This window comes from Pimephales promelas, chromosome 7 (genome assembly GCF_988280905.1).
Source record: "Pimephales promelas chromosome 7, fPimPro1.hap1.1, whole genome shotgun sequence".
NCBI lineage: Eukaryota > Metazoa > Chordata > Actinopteri > Cypriniformes > Leuciscidae > Pimephales > Pimephales promelas.
Window position 1 is genome coordinate 31,085,974 of NC_142775.1, and position 22,041 is coordinate 31,108,014.

At 35.8% G+C, this 22,041-nt stretch overlaps 1 protein-coding gene across 2 annotated transcripts in view; it reads left to right on the plus strand.

Annotated features, from left to right (window-relative positions):
• Positions 1 to 9,401, plus strand: part of cckbrb (cholecystokinin B receptor b) — a 33,206-nt gene extending 23,805 nt beyond the window's left edge. Inside the window, exons 3-7 of one of the 2 annotated variants that reach the window (XR_005624410.2) lie at positions 1,335 to 1,596; positions 3,553 to 3,680; positions 5,703 to 5,767; positions 7,807 to 8,575; positions 8,656 to 9,401. Coding sequence is in view for 1 of the 2 variants with exons in the window: in XM_039683579.2 (XP_039539513.2) it covers positions 1,335 to 1,596; positions 3,553 to 3,680; positions 5,703 to 5,767; positions 7,807 to 8,271 (920 nt within the window). In the remaining variant the exon portion in view is untranslated. Of the gene's footprint in view, positions 1 to 1,334; positions 1,597 to 3,552; positions 3,681 to 5,702; positions 5,768 to 7,806 lie in introns of both variants that reach the window. The other variant, XM_039683579.2, reaches the window with a different exon arrangement.
• Positions 9,402 to 22,041: the final 12,640 nt, after the last annotated feature.

The following is a 22,041-nucleotide window of genomic DNA, read 5'->3' on the forward strand; positions in this document are numbered from 1 at the left end:
ATTGAGTTTTTAGCTGTGTATGAATAGTGTTATAGACCTGATTAACAACATTTAATGTCAACTATATGCACTGCACGGTGAATCTCTTATTTATATATCGTCTTTGTTGTTTATGTGGGGATTTGCAAAAGGATAAAGCTTGTGCTGATTCTGAACATAACGTTTCATCAACTGATTCAGAACAGAGCGAGTGGGGTGTGAAAATGAACCAAAACCCCTGAAAAATGCTACAAAGTATAATTTATCGCGCTTGGTCCAGACCAAATGAACCGAACTACAGATGTAAAAGCACCCTATGATTCAGATGAAATTTGCTGTGTGCGACTGCTGTTATTTGTAATACAGTTACCTGGATGTTAGATATTGACACTGACTTTCGCTTTGAGAAATTAGCCACTGATGAAGGCATATGTTTGAATGCATCCAGCTTGATCTGCTTTTCTTGGACGACTACCTCCCTAATTGAAAGTCAATGCCCATCCAGTACCAACTGATACAATGCCAAGGTCAGATTTGACACAAGAGGGCTTCTGGCAAATGGATTGAAGGGGGGAAAAAGAACTGGACTGCAGCGCTCTACTGTATTGTAGCACATTTGAAAAAAAAAAAACAAAAGTCATGGGCACAAAGTCAAAAGAAACTACCGTAATTAGCTGGTGACTCGAAAACAATTACACTATTGTGATTTGTCCTTGAATGCACAGGGATCAGATTTCAGTTTTTCTACAGCATTATCACTGTCTGATGGAGGCCCTGGAGATGACATAGTTCAGAAGAGAGCAGATCTTATTTGCTTGAGTGTGTGTTAGCGGCCTGCGGCCCACACAGTGTTGGAGTGCTACAGGGCAGCACATCCAACACAAAATGCCAAACACAACCTTTCCCCCTCTGTTTGTTTTTTGATGAGGCGGGGAAGGAAGGGGATTTGTAAAGCAAAGATCAATTTCCATGGTACGCGTTCTGGTGCGGAGGGCGAGATCAGATCAAAGCTCTTGGGGTATCGGGGCAGTAATTCCTCAAATATGAGGGGTTGTCGTAAATCTCGCTTTACAGCTTTCACCAACAAGAATGCCATTTCGTATTGTTTTTCACAAAGCTTAGTACTTTTAGGAGAACGTATTAAGGATTTGTCGCTTTCAATTTTGCAAGGCATCAAGCTCTCCGAAAAAAAAATACAGATGTGTAGTGAATACATGAAGCGATAAGAGCAACTGAATCCGAAAACCTGGTGGATAAACTGTTTACAGTAGATGCGATCTTTAAGCTTTTGACTGTAGTTTGGGCATTGTAAATGTACCGATTTTGATCAAAAATGTCATTCTGCTTTATCACAGGAATTTCTGTCTGCATATCTACCTTCAGTCTGGTGGCTATAGCCATTGAGAGGTACAGTGCTATTTGCAACCCGCTGAAGTCACGTGCATGGCAGACCCGATCCCACGCCTACAAAGTCATCGCTTCCACTTGGGTTCTGTCCTTCCTTATTATGATACCCTATCCCATTTTCAGCACCCTGATTAAGTTGACCAAACCCAATAACATCACAGCTCACATGTGCCGCCATGACTGGCCGAAAATCGAGGTGGAGCAAGCGTGGTAAGTGCTCGTTTGTGGAGTAAAATTTTTTGAGAAATTTTGAATTTTCAAAATTTGACGTGGTCACATTTGTGCGAGTGGATGGTCACTAGGGTTGGGTATCGGTTGGGTTTTATCCGATACCAGTACCTACTCTGTATTTTTTAAATGGTTCCGGTGCCTGAACGCTTCTTGAAACGGTACTTAAGAAAACGAAACCGCAAAAGGTTTGTCAAAAAATAATACCCCTTTATTCACAGGGCCAAACTGGACACAATATTAACTTACAATACAAATACAAGTAACATATAGTAATAATAAATAAACCAATATAAAATAAAAGTTCATATTTACATAGTATCAAATAAAACAATATTAGATCAAACAATGTAATTATACTGGAGATTAATAGAGATTACTACCTGGGTAATATAATATCGACATGGCTACAGGTTCCCATGTTTTGTCTGCTTTAACTAGTCATGTAAGTTCTTGTCATTTACTAGTAAAGCTCTTAGTCAGTTTGATATTTCGTTCCTACTGCGTCTTATACGCAGCTTTGAGTAAACATATGAAAGAGAACGTCTCTGTGTTACCCATGTTCTCTGAATAGGGAACGAAACGCTGCGTTCGCTGCCAAATATCTCGCGCTGCTGACAAGCTTCCTTTTTCGACAGAGAACTCTGAGGAGCAGATGATGCGCGCGCCAATATAATATGACGTGAGTGTCAAGGCGGCGCGAATGGTGATTCTATATCCGTAGACAATCGTTATTCTGACACGTAATTTTACATGTGAAATGCAGCCAAACATTTCACGTGTACATTTCACGTGTGTTTAATCTCCTCGCTATCAGCAGACGTTCCGGGAGTCTCCCGCATATTGATAACGGCTCCCGGATGATCGCAAATTAGTTCAAATCTCCCAGAATCTAGAGCGAGCAAGCAAGAGCACGCGTGCAAGACAGATCAGACAGTGCTTCAATAAACCGTATAGTGCGTAGACTCAGGAATCGAAATCAGGCACCAAAGTTTTCATTCTTATTCGGTCTGGTTACTACCGTTTACGTCAGAACCGGTTCCCTATAGGAACCGAGTTTCGGTACCCAACCCTAATGGTCACACACATAAATGGTGTCTTCCTACCTGCTTTTGCATTAGGGACTTATCTAATCTGTCATGCATCATCGACTACGGCAAAATGGCTATTCTCCAGTTGTAGACGGTTACAGTAGAATGTCAAAAATCGTTCAACTCCCAAAAAGGGAGCCACAGATTCTAGCACAATAGCCAGATCCCAGTCTGTAACTCTGGTGCGAATTGCAGGCCTAAGCCTTAAAGTGTAAAGAAGGAGACATGTTATTGATGGGTCCGTCCCAACAGATACACCACCCAAAGGGACGTGGTAAGCAGATATGGCTGCCACATACACCCTTAGTATGGAAGGGGACAGCCCTCTAGTACTGAACCAACCAGGCAGTTAACTACTGTAGATCCAACTGTCACATACTGGACCAAGAAGTGAAAACTCTCCATTTCAAGGCATAAAGCTTCCTTGTGGAGGGATCTCTAGAGTGAAGTATGGTCTCAACAGTTGATAGACCTGAGTCTATGAGTTGGGCCCCCTTCAGAGGCCAAACCAACAGATTCCATATCTTAAGGCAGGGGTGAAGGATCAAACCTTCCACCAGAGACAGAAGATCCCCCCTGACTGGTATCTCTATGGGACAACCATTGAGGGGGGACACTAGGGGCTGGGTGTGTTAGGGAAAACCAAAGTGGAAAGTGCGTCATATCCTGAGACGCAAACAGATCCTTTAAATCTATATTTAAAATAATTCATAATTAAAATCAGAATCAATCTGTATATAATTAACAATGTTTTGAAATAAGATTTTTCAAGTCTAATAGAGACAGTTGGTTGAAGAGCAAGCTTGTGTGATGTTTGGGAGTTTCAAAAGGTTTATCTTTGTTTCAGGTGCATCCTGTTGCTATTTGTTCTGTTCTTCATTCCTGGAGTGGTGATGATCATCGCTTATGGGCTCATATCTCGTGAGCTCTTCCGTGGAATACAGTTTGAACTGGAACAGAAGAAGGGACAGTGCGGTGAGACCTATGAAGGCGATAACACAATACAATCTGATTTAGTGTCATTTTTTTAGTAAGCGCCAGGCCATCCTTAAGGGTTTTTAACCGTGCTAGTCGCTGTGAACATATTGCATGACCTGCCTTGAGGATTTAATTGTCTATAAAGTCGAGGCCATCTGTTTGTGAATGACTCAATTTCCTAAGTAATGAAATGTTACCTATAGGACTTTCAAAAAGATAATTGCAGCTGTGCAACATTTCTGTAACTACCTTTAAAAAAAAGCAAGGAAAAAAGAGGCAATATACACTTGAATATTTTCTTGAAATTGCTCATTAATGGAGCCCTTAGAAGTTAATGTCTGCTGGATTGCTTTGATTATGTCCCATCCTGAACTCCGCTGTTCTGACTTAATCACATTCTATTGTTATAAATATGCCCCATTTCCCCTGGGCTGCAGTAATCTAGCATTCAAACTCTCCAGTGCTGAGTCACAACTCTACCCCTTAAGATGTTTTCAGTTGAATTAGAAAAATGTCATTTCCTTTCCCATTTTTATTGGTAATTATTGGTGCAAAAGACGGAAACTCAAGAATGTCAAAATACAACCTGCTCCTACTCCTAAAGTAGGGGTTCTCGACTCTGGCACTTGAGGTTCACTTTCCTTCAGAGTTTTGCTCCAGTCCTTTTAAAACACCTTAACAAGCTAATCAAGGTAATCAGGATCAATAGAAAGTTACAGGCAGGTGAGTTTGATCAACGTTGGAGCAAAACTTTGCAGGAACGTCTGTAGAGCAATTCAGACTAAAATTATGAGTTTGAGACTGATTAGTAAGTCGTTTTGTCTAAAAAAAAAATAACAGTTCATAAGAGTAATTTGATCACGAGTAAATCATTATTACAGGTTTTGAAAGTGTATTTGTATTCATTTATCTCTGCAAAAAATATCCAATTAATTTACCCACACTGCTTCCATACAGTATATTGACTAAATTTAAATGACATTTTATCAATAACGTTAAAAATACACTGTAAAAAATTTTTTCAAGATTTGCTATCACAACATATTTTCTTTTGTCAAATCAACTTTATAATAATTTATTTAGTTGAGATAACTTATTATTTTGAGTTTCTGATGGTTAAATTAATCTACTTCATTGTATTAACTCACTTTTTCCAGTTCAATCAACTTAAAATTTTAAGGCAACCCAGGTTACTTACTTTAAGTTAAACCAACAATATTGTTTTACAGTATAGTAATCACAACATTTTTTTCTTTTGTCAAATCATCTTAAATATTTTTTTTAGTTCAGATAACATATAATTTTGAGTTTCTGGTGATTAAATTAATCTCCTTCATTGTATTAACTCACTTTTTCCAATTCAATGAACTTCAAATTTTAAGGCAACCAGGTTACTTACTTTTTTAAGTTAAACCATCAATATTTTTTTACAGTGCACAATACCTCCATAATCTGAAATGAACGAGGTTTTATACACGTTTATGACTGTTAGTGTCATTCGCTCAATTATTACATTTTTAATGCAAATATGACATTGTTTGAGATAAATCAATGCATCATAACCTGTCTGTGTCTTTTTCATGACAACTTGACATTACTAAGACAACACAACCTGTCATAAATATGTCATAAACATATTTGGGTTAACATTACATTAAACTGTCTGGTGGTTGGACATTGGCTGTCATTGACTAAGTGGTTTCGTTAGTTTGATAATGAATCCGCTATGTCATGTTTATGACCCATTTATGACAATTTAGGTTGTCTTGGTAATGTAGCAGTTGCATTTTGATGCAGCATTTCATTTACACAAAAAAAAAAAAATATATATATATATATATATATATATATAAAGCCTAAAACCTGAGCTTACCTAAACCTTTTTTTTTTCTGCCAGCCTCAGAACTACAGTACATTCAGGAAATGCAAATCTGCTTCAAAATGTAAATGTCCTTTGGATGTGTGTTTGATGTGTGAGTACTAATGCAATGCAATGAAAATGCAATGTTTCCTCTACAGGAATGAAAAATGGCATCAGCACCACCGTCTTAAGTACCAGCGATGATGGAGACGGCTGCTACATCCACACTCTAAAAAACGATTCGTTGGCTGAACAACCATTACTTATAAAAGTAATTGGATCAAACATAAAAAATTAAGTATTCATAACTTTTCAACGTTTACTTAAAATATATAGTGTGTGTAACACAAAAATATAAGTTACTAGGTGCACTTAAATGTATGTATAAATAAAATGAAAAATACATAAGGCATGTCAACTTGCGTCAAAATTAAGTAAATCTAGCATATCATTTTAAGTAACTATATTAGCCACGTGATATGCAATTTCCCGTGATGCCTATCCAGACAAAAATTTTAAGCCATTTTATTTCACAGCACATGTGAAGACGTTGAGAAGAGGTAAGCTTATTTTTTGTACTTAGGCCTACACATGATCATTTATTGCATTTTTGGTCAAGAAATTTACTTTTAACTGAATTTCAGAATTGCTACAAATTGTGCATCAACAATTAGAAACGTGTTACTTACGAATGTAAACGTTTTTAGTCTACATGTTAATGAATGAAATAAGTGTTTTGCACGCGAGTATTTGAAGAGTATATTGTGTTTTTTCAAAATATATGACCATGATGTTGGCTTATGCATTAATGGTGTGTTCACACAGAACGTGAATTTAATTACTTGCGATAGCAGATTACATTCATAGTCAATGCAAAGACGCGAAGACGCATCATTCGCGCCGGGCGTCGCGAATTGGGTGACTCGTTTGCCGCGAAAGTCTTCCTCGGTAGAAAAATTTGAACTTGAGCGGGCTGCGGAAGATTCAAGCATCTAACTAGACGCGACGTGTTTGGCGCGTTCGGTTACCAATTCGGACGGCGCTTTCTCCCCCACGGATAGCCTAGATTATAGGCCTACTTTATTAGCGAGTTGTTTTTGGATAAAACAAATGTACCTTGCATATTTACAAATTCCCATATTCTCTATCTATACATGGATTGTGGGGAAGGGGGCTTTGGGCGCGGGTTAACGTTAACATAAATATTACATTCAAAAACACATTGCCTACAGCTCCGTGTGCACAATTTATCATTAAATAATGGCAATCTTGATTCTAGCACAATATTATTCCTAAATGACAGCGACATTCAGTAAATTAAACCTTCAAAATTATTATCAAAATAAGTAAATACCCTTTAAACAAAAGTTTAGCTTCAAATAAAGATTGTAGATCTACTGTTTTGAAGTAGTTACTGAAGAGATTCGTTCAAAACCTCTGGACAAAAGTCATTAATTAACTTCTGTTTTGTTTAAATTAATAGATATTAATAGACACATTTTTATATTTATAGGCATTTAATAATGGACTAATTTGTTACATTTAATTGTTTTTTATTGATTTTTGAAAAAAATAAATATATAAGCCTATATATCTTCTGCCCACCAAGCCTTCTTTGATCCAAGAAAAAACTGTAATATTGTGACTATTATTATTATTATTTTAACAACTATTTTCTATTTTAATATATTTTAAGATGCAATTTAAAAGTTTTGGGTAAAAAATAAATAATAAAGTGAAATGCTTTATTGTGTGTGATTTGCATGTTTAATTTATTTTAAGACATGTAAGCTGAAGATCTAAAATAAGTTAAAATGGTTGGTTCAACTGATTTAATTGTCTTATTTTTATATATAAATGAGCTTAAATGTTAAGTAAACAGAACTAAGATTTGTTTTGATCTCACATGGCCTGCACTGTGTTGGATTTACTTAAAAGATATATGCACCATTTTTGCGTCATACTTTTTAAGTTATCCGTAATCATTTAATTAAGTAAATTTTTAACTTGGTATAATTTTACATAAAATAAACTTAAATATTTGAGTTCACGTGACATTCTTTACTTAAAAATATATGTAACGTGATGCATACATTTTTAAGTAAAGAATGTTGCGTGAACTCAAATAATTAAGTACATATAACAAAGATTTTCTTGTTAATTTTAAGTAAAATTATTCCAAGTTGGGATTACTTAAAAAGTATGATGCAAAAATGGTGCATATATATTTTAAGTAAATCCAACACATCATTTTTTAGAGTGCAGGTGTCCAAGAGGCCCAACTCCTTGGAGATGTCAGCCCTCACCCCAACGGGCTCCGCAAAGGTGGACCGACCCCGCAGCAATACCTCCGAAGCTAAACTGATGGCGAAGAAGCGAGTGATCCGTATGCTCATCGTCATTGTGGCCATGTTCTTCATCTGCTGGATGCCCCTCTACTCCGTTAACACGTGGAAAGCGTTCGACCTTCCCTCTGCCCACAGGGCTCTCTCTGGAGCCCCCATCTCGTTCATCCACCTCCTGTCCTACACATCTGCCTGCGTCAACCCCATCATCTACTGCTTTATGAACAAGCGTTTTCGAAAGGCACTTTTCACCACATTCTCTTGCTGCTGCCGGCCCTGCCGTAGAAGAGGCTTCAGGGAAGGTGACGATGAGGTCACTGCCACCGGAGCATCCATGTCTAAGTTCAACTACACCACTGTCAGCACAATGGGACCGTGCTGATTCTCAGAGGACCAAGGCTGGGAAAGATGTAGGAGAACTTGGGTTGATGTTAAAATAGTGTCAGGGTTTACATTTTGGTAGAAGGGAGTAGCTGTATTCAAATGGACAGACTTAGATTGTTTATCGCCTACTTGCAACCAAGCATACCACATGCTACGTCATCATCGGTCGTTGTTTTATGATCCATGACAAACTCATTAGAGACTTGTATTATAAATGTATATACTTAAGGTGGCGTCCCACAGGTCGACCTAAAGCAACTCGGTTGGAGCGGTTACACCAACCTCATCTTCTTCTGTTGAAGGTATGTTACTTGTTACTCTCACTCATTAAGGATGCAAAAGAAAGACTAAATGACTAAACATTTATTTCTGACTGAATTAGGAGTCATTTTGGTGTAGCAGAACCCCAGAAGAACACTCATTTACGCAACCACAATGAATAACAATCAGCGTTTGATGTATGTGGCTTAGAGTTTGCAGAGAGGAAGTTTGGATCAGATTCAAACCTGACAACTGTTCCTCAGGATGAGAAGAAGCTCATTGGTCGGCCTTATCAGGATAATGATAATGTCAATTATGCGATTGTCAGAGTCAGCTAGACCATCAACTCAGCAGGAAGCAGAGTTTCTGGAGCTGTTAGCAATCACAGAGGGATGGTTACATGCACTGACATCCTATGATTCTCATACAACTATGTAAAGGACTGACAATAGCTTTTGGAATGCAAGCCTTTGACATTTCATGTGGAATTATTCTTTTGTTGTAGATTTAAGTGCCTGCGTAATTCTTTAGAATCTGTTCTGAGGTCAAGGCTTTCTTCAGAGTAGTAGTTGCATAATGTAAAGGATTTCACTTATGTGAAATGATCAGAAATCTTGAACACAGACATATAACAGCTCTCCAAAGTCGTAGGTAGCATGCTTGTAGTCACAATTTTCTACAGAATTACAAAAACCTAATACTGTGGTTAATGATGATAGTCTGTTGCTAGACAAGACAAAGATTTTGGCAATTGGTTTCATCCCATTTTTTGGAGCCAAAAAGGTTTTGCTTTGTTTTCATTGATGTCCTGCATGGCCTTCACAATCTGTGACTCATTGTCTTGAGTGGCGGTAAATGCAGGTCACCTCAACTAGCACGCGTAGCTAACTCTGGCTTGTTTACAACATGTATTGTTGTTGATTAATGAGCATTGTCCCTATCAAATAAAAAAAAATGAAAAATGAAACTGAACGAGAATCTAAAACACCCAATTAGGATAAACTCATGCTGATCTGTCATAGTCTCACAGACTGATTTATTACTGCTTTTACATGCTCTCACAAATTTGATAGATATAAGCTTATTAAGGTCCTCATATATGGTCATCAAATAAGATCATTCAAACCTGATTTGCGATTGTTTCCTTTATCATTCTTTTAGAAGGTAATAAAAAAATGAGGCAAGAGAAAGAGAGCAGGACTTGAATTAATGTCAGATATTTTTGATGCCCATTGGATGTGAGACTTGGGTCAGTAAAAATGGTCAAACCACTAAAATTGAGGACATTAAATTGATTACTGCCTTTAAGTAAAAGTAAACTGCTGCCAAAGTGAGAACCTGCAGTGATACGTATGTTGCACTTTCTCAGCCACTTAATTAAGCTGAAATTAAGTAGGAAGTTATGGCATACTTGTTATGGTATCTTGTTATAATTATAAATATATAATTATGAATTAATTTGTCTGTACACCATCTGCAATTCACATCCAAACATAATTACTAACATTATTACTTACTTATTAGTAAGTGGTCACCTTGACTATAAGTCAGTCCCAGGGGTATTTTATTTTTTTTTTTTTACATGTAAAACAGTAATTAGTTAGAATAACTAATTATGATTCATGTCATGATGTTTTTCAGTTCCTTTATAATGAAAGAAAACCAAATGGTAGGCACCATTAATGAAACAATTAGGTAAATTGGTCATAAAACAGTTCTCGCACGACTGATTTGAACTGCATACATTTCAGCAATAAGACTTGTTTTACAACTTCGATGACTACGGATGTTTTCATAGACTTTTTTTTTTTCACCAAAATTCACATTTCTGGTTTGGTGTTGATGAAGCTCAAGATGAAGACAAAAATGCTTGGGAAACACTGGTTTTAAAAGATGGTATTGACTTCTGTCATCACTTCAAACATCATTATGTGCAAAAGGTTTCTTTACATCGTAGGTACAGTTGAGCATAATCATAACCGAGCAGGAACCGGCATACATTCTCCCTGGAATATTCCTATTACTCCCCTTTCTGTTTATTTTGCCACCTATCTTCTCTGTTCCAAATGTCTGTCCCTTTCTTCCCTGCTTTCTATGTTTCTATTTTTTTCCCGTGGCTTTCTAATCAATGTGCATCTGCTCCCTGAATCTATATACTTTGCAGCGAACAATGTTGTTATCCACACTTCTCCCCATGCAGCCCATCACACAACAACCCTTTTAAACCTGCCAAATCCCCCATTAAATTTATGCTGCTTGGCCATCCCAACTTTCCCTGATGCACCAGCCAGGGTTTTAATAGCATCCTTCCCCTGCGTTGCTCATGCCTTGGGTAATGGGTCGGTATTCAGGGTCACACACACAAAGATTAGATTTATTAGATCTCCCAGACAATGTTGTCAGATTTGTTTGTTTCTGACATTTTAGAACAGCATCCCATTAGTATTTTGAGATCGGAAAAGGTGATGGCATTTGTGGTTGAAACGGACTATTTAAACTCTTCCTGATTGCAATCTTTGAAACAGAATTTAAGCATTTTTTATATGACCCAGTCTTTAAATTGCATTGCATCACTCTGTCTTCAAGGGGTTTTGGATGGATGTCTGTTCGGCAGATGTTTCAGTTTTATTCTAATTAGAAGAGAAATGAGGTCAGCAGATGCATTGAGTTCTGACCTTTCCAAGCCAATCATGACTCCTTTTTTATGAGACCAATAAAACCAATGTACAGCCAGTGTTACAGATCCTCCTGTGAATGACGTTTTGAAGCAAACATCAGGTTTGGATCCAGACTAAAACCATGTGTTCCCTATGAAAAACAACTGGCATGCTACAACATGTTTTCCTATAAATAGTCCCCAAAGCAAGAGAAAAAAAAAAACATATCTTGGTAAGTTTTAATACTTTTTGAACTGTGAATGCAATAGTAAAATGTAGCATAGCCTGCTGTTGGTGGCATATCTGTTCAATTTTTTTGCACAAAACAGGCTAGTTTCATTCAGGAAATGCTCTCATGAAGGAAACATTTGACATAATGCTTTTGGATTAGCGGAACGTGGAATCAATTAAACTCTAAACACTAAAATGAATACGTACGAACAGACCGCAACAACATCTGGCATGTTAATCCAGTAAAACAATAAGCATTTAGAGATGGCTGTAGAAAATGCATTTCATAAATGAACTGTGGGACACTCTAATTAGCCGGACATCATAACGCCTGCCTCGGCCTGGAGGCGGTTCCCTGTGGTTAATTGCTCTCAGACTTTGGTGCTAGGGCTGAAAACGTAAAGGCTGTAAAACATTGATTTCCCTGAGGTGTGTTTGAGAAGTCTATGGCGAGACCTCCGGACACATTGTGCTGTTGTGGCCCACAGCTCTCTTCTGATTAATAGGATATAATCTAAAGCCTAAACTAACCACATTATTCATGATGTTAAACCAACAGACAACTCAAGTGTTCCCATTAGATTACATACACAACCTCTCAACTCTTCTCGGCTATGCTGCGTGTTCTTTCCTCGAAATGCTTCACCTTGCCACCTCTGTACGGACAAAGTTAGCATGATGAAAATATAAGTTAACAGCTTCATCAGTCAAGATGACAAGGAACACTGAGGCAGCCAACTTTACAAAGACAGAAAACAGATATTTGGCGAATTTGTCAGAAAAAAAAATACAATATTGTGCGCATAGACTTTTATATCATTTTTTTCTCGCTTAGTCAGTGGTTTTGGATATATGCATGAATGTATAAAATGTCACTCAAAATGTTGCTTTCATGTGCCTCGGGATTTCGAAATAACAGCACGATGTAATGATGGACATGATTGGATAGACATTTTAGGTTTTCTTGACACTTACAGCAACTGATCACTCAGACACACCCGATATAAACTAAAGTGTCTGCACGAACAAATCAAATTACATTACCTACACAGTGACGGTCAGTCTGAAAGATTTGATTTATGTGCAGTGTGCACAGGTTTTTTTTAGATGATATATTAAAACGTTGATCTATTTTGCAGGCAGCTTAGCCTTATAACTAGGATTAAGCAGCATCTGTTACTAAGGCAGTGGACAGATTTCACTCAGAAGGCATCATTTATTACTGGCTCATGCAAACTGATGACAGATTGTGCTTTCTAAAACAAATAGCAAACCTATGCTCATCTCGTCAATATTTTATAGATTTAATTAAAGTGACATTCTCCAAAATTTGCCCTCAGTCACCAAAAAAGTTTAAAATAAAAACAAATGAAGAGCATATTTTAATTTAATCTTTCACAATCTTAGATTTTTTTAGTTTCTATATTTAGTGGACTTGTATTGTCCTTGTGAATGAATGTTAAATAATTTGTACAGATCCGTCATAAAAAAATAAATAAATAAAAAATAAAAATCTATATGTACAGGTGCATTACTATTATAACACAAGGACATTTTAATAACTTGAACAATGTTACTTATATGAAATAAATTAAATTACAAACAGTATCATATTTAAACTGCATACACATTATTAAATCCATTCAAAATCTCAACAGAACATAAATGTTAGTCTTGCATAAATACATATGCTAAATATTTATTCTAAATAGAATAACCGACAATGAATGTATCAAAGAAGTGATAATAAAACAAATGTAGTCCTTTATATTGTTTTTAATATGTACTAACATTTAAATTATTTGATAAAATGCACTTATTGTGTACTTGTGTGTAAAAACTCTAAAAAATGATGTGTTGGATTTACTTAAAATATATATGCACCATTTTTGCATCATACTTTTTAAGTAATCCCAACTTGGAATAATTTTACTTAAAATTAACAAGAAAATCTTTGTTATATGTACTTAATTATTTGAGTTCACGCAACATTCTTTACTTAAAAATGTATGCATCACGTTACATATATTTTTAAGTAAAGAATGTCACGTGAACTCAAATATTTAAGTTTATTTTATGTAAAATTATACCAAGTTAAAAATTTACTTAATTAAATGATTACGGATTACTTAAAAAGTATGACGCAAAAATGGTGCATATATCTTTTAAGTAAATCCAACACAGTGCAGGCCATGTGAGATCAAAACAAATCTTAGTTCTGTTTACTTAACATTTAAGCTCATTTATATATAAAAAATAAGACAATTAAATCAGTTGAACAAACCATTTTAACTTATTTTAGATCTTCAGCTTACATGTCTTAAAATAAATTAAACATGCAAATCACACACAATAAAGCATTTCACTTTATTATTTATTTTTTACCCAAAACTTTTAAATTGCATCTTAAAATATATTAAAATAGAAAATAGTTGTTAAAATAATAATAATATTACAGTTTTTTCTTGGATCAAAGAAATGAAGGCTTGGTGGGCAGAAGATATATAGGCTTATATATTTATTTTTTTCAAAAATCAATAAAAAACAATTAAATGTAACAAATTAGTCCATTGTTAAATGCCTATAAATATAAAAATGTGTCTATTAATATCTATTAATTTAAACAAAACAGAAGTTAATTAATGACTTTTGTCCAGAGGTTTTGAACGAATCTCTTCAGTAACTACTGCAAAACAGTAGATCTACAATCTTTATTTGAAGCTAAACTTTTGTTTAAAGGGTATTTACTTATTTTGATAATAATTTTGAAGGTTTAATTTACTGAATGTCGCTGTCATTTAGGAATAATATTGTGCTAGAATCAAGATTGCCATTATTTAATGATAAATTGTGCACACGGAGCTGTAGGCAATGTGTTTTTGAATGTAATATTTATGTTAACGTTAACCCGCGCCCAAAGCCCCCTTCCCCACAATCCATGTATAGATAGAGAATATGGGAATTTGTAAATATGCAAGGTACATTTGTTTTATCCAAAAACAACTCGCTAATAAAGTAGGCCTATAATCTAGGCTATCCGTGGGGGAGAAAGCGCCGTCCGAATTGGTAACCGAACGCGTCAAACACGTCGCGTCTAGTTAGATGCTTGAATCTTCCGCAGCCCGCTCAAGTTCAAATTTTTCTACCGAGGAAGACTTTCGCGGCAAACGAGTCACCCAATTCGCGACGCCCGGCGCGAATGATGCGTCTTCGCGTCTTTGCATTGACTATGAATGTAATCTGCTATCGCAAGTAATTAAATTCACGTTCTGTGTGAACACACCATTAATGCATAAGCCAACATCATGGTCATATATTTTGAAAAAACACAATATACTCTTCAAATACTCGCGTGCAAAACACTTATTTCATTCATTAACATGTAGACTACAAACGTTTACATTCGTAAGTAACACGTTTCTAATTGTTGATGCACAATTTGTAGCAATTCTGAAATTCAGTTAAAAGTAAATTTCTTGACCAAAAATGCAATAAATGATAATGTGTAGGCCTAAGTACAAAAAAATAAGCTTACCTCTTCTCAACGTCTTCACATGTGCTGTGAAATAAAATGGCTTAAAATTTTTGTCTGGATAGGCATCACGGGAAATTGCATATCACGTGGCTAATATAGTTATTTAAAATGATATGCTAGATTTACTTAATTTTGACGCAAGTTGACATGCCTTATGTATTTTTCATTTTATTTATACATACATTTAAGTGCACCTAGTAACTTATATTTTTGTGTTACACACACTATATATTTTAAGTAAACGTTGAAAAGTTATGAATACTTAATTTTTTATGTTTGATCCAATTACTTTTATAAGTAATGGTTGTTCAGCCAACGAATCGTTTTTTAGAGTGTACCTGCATGTAATTACAGCTTAATAACAACAATAAGTGCATTGTAGCCTAATATATTTATATGTAAGTACATTGTTAAAGATGCCTAATATATAGTGTCTCTAACCCAGAAATGTAAAGGTGTAACCACCTCCAGAGGCTTCAAGCTGAAGCGAGACATCTAAAATAAGTTATTACTGTACATCTACTGACATCCATGCACTGACATCTCCACCCCAACAACTGTGGTAACATGTTCCATAAAGCCTGAATTAAAAGGTGGATGCTGCCACTAAAGCATGGGACCATATAGCTGTATGCCCACTGGAAGTGGGTCTCTGTTGTGTGTAATGTATAGAGTCCTAGGAGAAAACTCACAACCTCCACTAGAGTTGGAGTGTGTATAATACTATAATAGGATTTAATGATACTATAAAAGGAATTCAAATTTAATCTGTGTGTTGTGTAAACAAGTCTGTAAAAAAGGGAGAAAAAAAAAACAAGACTACATGAAAAGTCAAACATTATAAACTTTAGGCCACCAGTGCCTTAAACGTATATCATATTTTTTGGTGAGTTTTTCGTAAGCTTGTGATCTCCTTTATTTTCTTTGAAGATTGAACATTATTGAATGCTATTGTGAATTTGCTTTGTTGGTTTTTAAAGGATGTGATATACAGGCTTGTGTTCATTGTATTGATATTACTTATAATCTATAATAATCTGTACTATGATTGTTTGTGTTATTGCCTTGGTTGTTGAAAGATGGTTTATCTCAATACACCTTCAACACGGTGAAACAAAGCTAATTCAGAAGTAATGAATTAAATATACTGTGCTGGTGAATAGTTAGTTCTACAGAATTGTATAAATTGTATAAAAGTTTGAGAGAGTATATGTGATATATTTGACACATTTGTATATTTGACACCATTATGAAGGAGTATAAACAATGTAATGACACAAGTATATGAGGACTCAATTTAATAACTATAACTGCAGTATATGGCATATTTAGCAGCAGAATCTTGTCCTTTCTGTATTTCCACTGCGATTATAAATTGTGCTTGTAAACCCAAGAGACTGACGCTTGTTGCTTTCACATTGTGTAAATGTATATGTGAACCAGTGAGTCTGTCTGGGGCCACTGATGCTGTGTAATTTGTTGTTGTAATCAAATAATAAAGCTCATCATCTCTGTAGTGTCCGCTGTGAAGATTACCATAATCAAAAAAAAAAAATGTTGGCTCTGTTCAAAACACTTTCAAAGTTCTCTAATTTTTTGGAGCTTATCAGAGATGTACCTTTGCCAAAATCGAAGATATGAATCTAAGATAAATTCCATAGTGGTATATGTTTACAAGCTTAATGGACAGAGGAATGGGTATGTGATATTGAAGAGTAATTTCCATTGTGTCATATCGGGAAGTTGTTTATTATGTTCTTCACTTTGAGCATCAAAACCTTTCAGAGAGGAAGAGATGCAGAAGGATATTGATTAATATTTCAAACTAACAGCATTGTATAGCTGATTACTGCACTCCCTCTCACAGCAAATATGAGCCATATGACCCTAAAGTACTTCAAGGTTTTGATCTTTGAATCCCCAAAGGATTATAGAGGAACATGCAAACTCAGAACAATGTTATGCCATCTAAACAGTTTTGCTTCACTAAATGTTCTGGATCAAACTTTTGATTGATGCCACTAAAGAACAAGCGTGGACAGAGTGTAATGCATTTGAGCACAAAGAAAACATATTTTAAGGTCACACTCTATTTTGACGGTTCACTTTAGACACTTTGCAAGCAACTAACTCTCATTAGAGGTTAGTATAATAAGATGACATACAGTTACTTATATTCAGTTGCTATGTAGTTGCAAACTTACTTATCGTCAGTAGAATGCATTTTTGGGGTAGCATCAAAATAAAGTGCTATCATACAGTATATTACGCAGACAGTCTCCTTGGTACTAAGTAGATGCTTCTATTCAGTGGAGAATAATTGTCATATTCGAAAAAATGACTTTTATTGCTAATAAAATATCACAAATAGATCAAATACAATAAACAGTTTTAGGCCTGGCCTGCCTTTCATGTAAAATTAGATCAGAGTCGGGTTCAAGGCCATGAAAATGAAATCTGCTTTACAACTTGTAACTGTTATTTTGTACCTGTACTAACACACATGCAAGCAAGCACACGCAAACACACACACAAACTCCTCAAGGGAGCTTGGAGACTTAATGACACTGAAGGAGATCAGATATTGTGAGTTCAAGAGAAGAAAACACATCAAACACTTGTCTTTATCAAGCTTTTCGGAAATCAGACGCAGTGATGAAAACATCACCAAAAGTAAAAATGAGAATGTGTCCTTTCCATTTACCTCTGAACTTTCCTGGCTTAGAACACTTACACATCAAATGAGCAGTCCTGAGCCAAAACATCACAAACATCAAAGTTTTGGAGGATGTCATCAAACTACCTTGTTAGTGACCTGAAAAGACGAAGACTGAGAGAATATGTGAAACACTGGATGATAGTGCACTGCGGCCTGATATTAACGCTCCCACTCCCAAGGCATCTGGACAGCAGAAGATAAAAGACAGCGGAGGAGAAAATTGTAAGGCGGATTACTCTACAGATCTGACCGGAGGCCATACATTTTAAGGAGGCCATCTGCATTCACAAAGGCTGTCTCTAAGTCATATCGTAAAAAAAAAATGGTATCTGGAAGAAAAGGAGCCAGTCATCCGAGAGATTTTACCCTGGTCATCCATTGTTATGAGACGTGAATGACCTAATTTGAACTAATGGATTGCCTGTACAAGCCATGACTCAAACATAAACTGCAACAGTTTAGAATTAAAACACAAGGATGATCATGATAACAGGGACTTAAATCAAGACACCATCTACACATTTGTGTGTGTTCAGTTTTTCAGCCAAGTTGTTTTGAGCCAATCACCGACGCTGTAAGCCTTGTTAAAAAGAAGAGTGATGTCATATTTTCAAAGAGATTTTCAGATGTCCACTTGAGTGGACACAACTGAATGCTTTTCAAGCACCTCCATCCTTGAAAAAACACGAAATAATGGGATATTTATGTACATATTTACAGTGGGTCTGTTTGCACGTGATTAGTACTACCTAAGGTAATAAATGAATAAATAAATTTCCTGGACCTTTTTACAGAAGGCAAAAGTCGCCGTAATCTTTTCTGACATTGTCTGTGATGATTACTGGCACATGCGAACAGAACTAAAATCACAGAGAAGCTCTGGTACCTCTCCATGTTAAACTAATCCCATCCGAATTGGGTTGTAGGTGTTACTTTGGTAACACTTTATTTTGAAGGTCCCTTTTGAACATCCTGTTGACTATTATGTCAACTAACTCTTTTTTGAGTAATAAGACTGTCTGCTCAATATCTGCTAACTCTTTATTGTGATGCTCCTTCAACAGACAGTATACTGACTTTAAGTAACTTTGCAACTACATGTCAACTTAATCCATCTCTAATCCTACCAGTCCACTAATACTATACTAACACTCTAGTGAGAGTTATTAGTAGAGATGTTGGTGCAACGTTACTTAAAGTAAGTATATTAAGTGAAACCTATTTGATACTACAGCAATTTATTTATTTATTTATTTACCTGCAAGACTCCCCTAGGATTAAAATTGATATTCTGGAGCAAATTGGCATTTCTGACTGGCTATCGGCCATCTTGGTTCGGAGAAAAATATTCAACATGCAGTACAATGGCTTGATGCATAGGTCCCCATAGGTTGCCATACATATGGTAAAAACAACAACTTTTTGAATATTTTTTTTTCAACTTTTAAATAGAATTAAAATATATATTCTTTGTTCATTCTGAATCACTCATCATCTGTGGATTAAGCTGCAGACAACCGGTGACACCCGGACATGCAACAGGTGTATACTTTTTTTTAATGTATTACAAGAGTTTAGTATATTCTTTTTTAACTTTTTTTTCAGTATAAAGTACACTTTTTTGTACTTCTTTTTCACAAGTGTAATCACCCTGAAGCCACAAGAAAACATACATTTCTGATGATATCACAAAAACACAGTCTAAAACTCTTCAATGGCATCAATCCTGAGCTCTGACATCAAAGACAGTGATACATTTCCCACAAGAGCCCACAAAACGTCTACCACAGTTACAACATGTGCTATAACAAAGAAACGTTTTTGATTTAAATGTTGCCTGCAAAACTATGGTTTCATCAGAATTGAATGTTCTAGCATCAGCAGGAGCTAACAAGGCCACGCTAAACATGAGACACTTCAAAATAAAAGTTTCCAAGAAAAAAAAAAAAAAAAAAAAACTAGGACAGAGGCACAGAGTAAAATAAAAACTCCCAGCATTCCCCCATGGTTGCAGTGAAAGCCCCAGACAACACGACACTGCCAACGTGGCACTGCCATCTGGCTTCATGGTGCCTTGACAGCAGTTGACTAATGTAGGCTACTAATGAAAATAAGGCACTTGAATTCTAAGAAATAAATGAGTGCAGGATACTTTACTGCTTTTTGTGGTTATCTCAGATCAGAGCTAAAATATGATGCAATAATCATAATCCACCAAGAACATTATTGGCTTTTGTTGCTCATATAAAACTCAGTCCTAGTATTCCATCAAGAACAGATGTTCTTCAGCAACTGCCTCGGGCCGATTACCACACCTGATCCAATCATACAAGACTGAAATAAGGGTAAATAACTGATTTTGCTCTTTAATTCATCAGGGGCTGATAGCATCATGATGTTAAATAATATATATATTTCATTAAAAAAAGGCTAGGTTAGGCTAGGTTATTTTTTTAGTAAGTTGTTGCCAAGGCTACAATTAGGAGCAATTACATTGTTCCATGTAATATCTATTATTTTGTTTTATTTAACCTTTATTTAAATTACTAAATGTTCTGAAGAGTTTTAGTTTTAATGAAACCCTGAGATGGATTGAGATGCAATAAGGTACCCTACATGACCAGCATAATAACTGTTGTCTACACATATATATAATGGTTTTACGCTAAAAAGATGTAGAACATTTAAATAAACTTGGAAGTTAAAATAATATTTAGATGTAGATTTGTATTATATAAAGTTTTTTTGTATTTCAGTTTCTATCTAGGAAACACAATGAACACTGGGCCTGCTATGGCTGGAACACCAAAGTTTAAGATCAGCCATCAAAGATAAAATCTCAGATATATCTCCAGGATGGCAACATGGCTGGGTAATATCCCACACCACCGCAAGACAATATCCTGAGGCCTCTGTTTAGACCAAGCTGCTGTCTACACTAAACAATGAGATCAAGTTTGAAATGGAAAAAAAAAAAATATGATGAACTCTTGCAACACTCTGGGCATACGTGACTGGACGTACAGCATGTCCCACTCAATAATAACATGAACAAATGACATTATGAAAGAAAAATGGCACAGAGACATTTTGTTTCTTCGTATTATTATATTTGATATTTCTATGTTTACAGTGAGTTTGATATTTGTTTAGAATTGTTATCTTTTGACAGGTTTGAAACAAGTGCAATGAAGTGTTTATAAATGCAATGTATGTAAAAGCCGCCCATGCATGTCATTTATTACAAAGTGCAACTCCTAAAATAAAGTAATTGTCTTTCACTGGATTGAAGTAGGCTACATTTGGTTAATAATTGTGACAAATATATGTTATCTTTATTGTTCAATATTTTAACATTTAAGCATTTTATTTTTTGTAATCACTATAACAAAATGTATCTGAATTTAGATTTATATATCCAATTATATAAGATAAATGATACTGATACTGGGTGAATATAGTTGAAAAAGTGCCAAAATCAAAGAAACAATCCAGTTTACTACTTGGCACATCTCTACTTGCCAAGCTGACAGATTGTTTTTATTCAAAGCCATTTGTAACATCCAATGCAGCAGCTATAAAGATTAGCAAATGTTCAACACAAACTAAAAAAAAAAGCACATGTGACAGAACAAACAATTCTTTAAATGGGCTTCTAAACAATGTATGTTTAATCATTACTGTCAATTATCATCCAGGGGTGTAAACCAACATTTTTTTTTTTTTTTATGTTTTACTTCATCAGAATGGTACAAAAATGGTACAAACGTGAATAAAAACAAAAATAAATGCTTTGGAAATAAATGGGAGATGCATTTCATCATGAGGAAACTTTTGGTACTGTTGCCAAACAAATCTTGATTACATATGTAACCCTAGTTCCCTGATAGGGAACGAGACGCTATATCAAACGCTGTGGGAACACCCTTGCGTTGTGCGTCATAAAGCATGTATGGAATCAGCCCAATGGAGAGACTATAAAGTACCCCAAAAACACAAGCGCATCAGCTTCTGATAGGCCTGAAGGAAGCGCTAACGGGAATGCCGGGAGTATGGCAGAACGAAGACGTTCCCTTTCAAGGGAACTTCAAGCTGCGTCAAAAGCTGTGGGAACACGAATACCCACGTCGCCATAGGATCAAGTGACCGTTGTGTGAGAACTAGCGCACAGTGGACGAGAGCACCTGTGCCCCAGGGGTCGAGCTTAAGTCTAGGTCATAGAACTTCATGAAAATATGCGGTGAAGACCATACAGCCACATCACAAACATCACTCAGGGAAACTCCTGACAAAAAAAGCTTTAGAAGCAGCCATACTCCTAATAGAGTGGGCTCATTCAGCCAAAGGTGAAGGCTGACCAGCCGA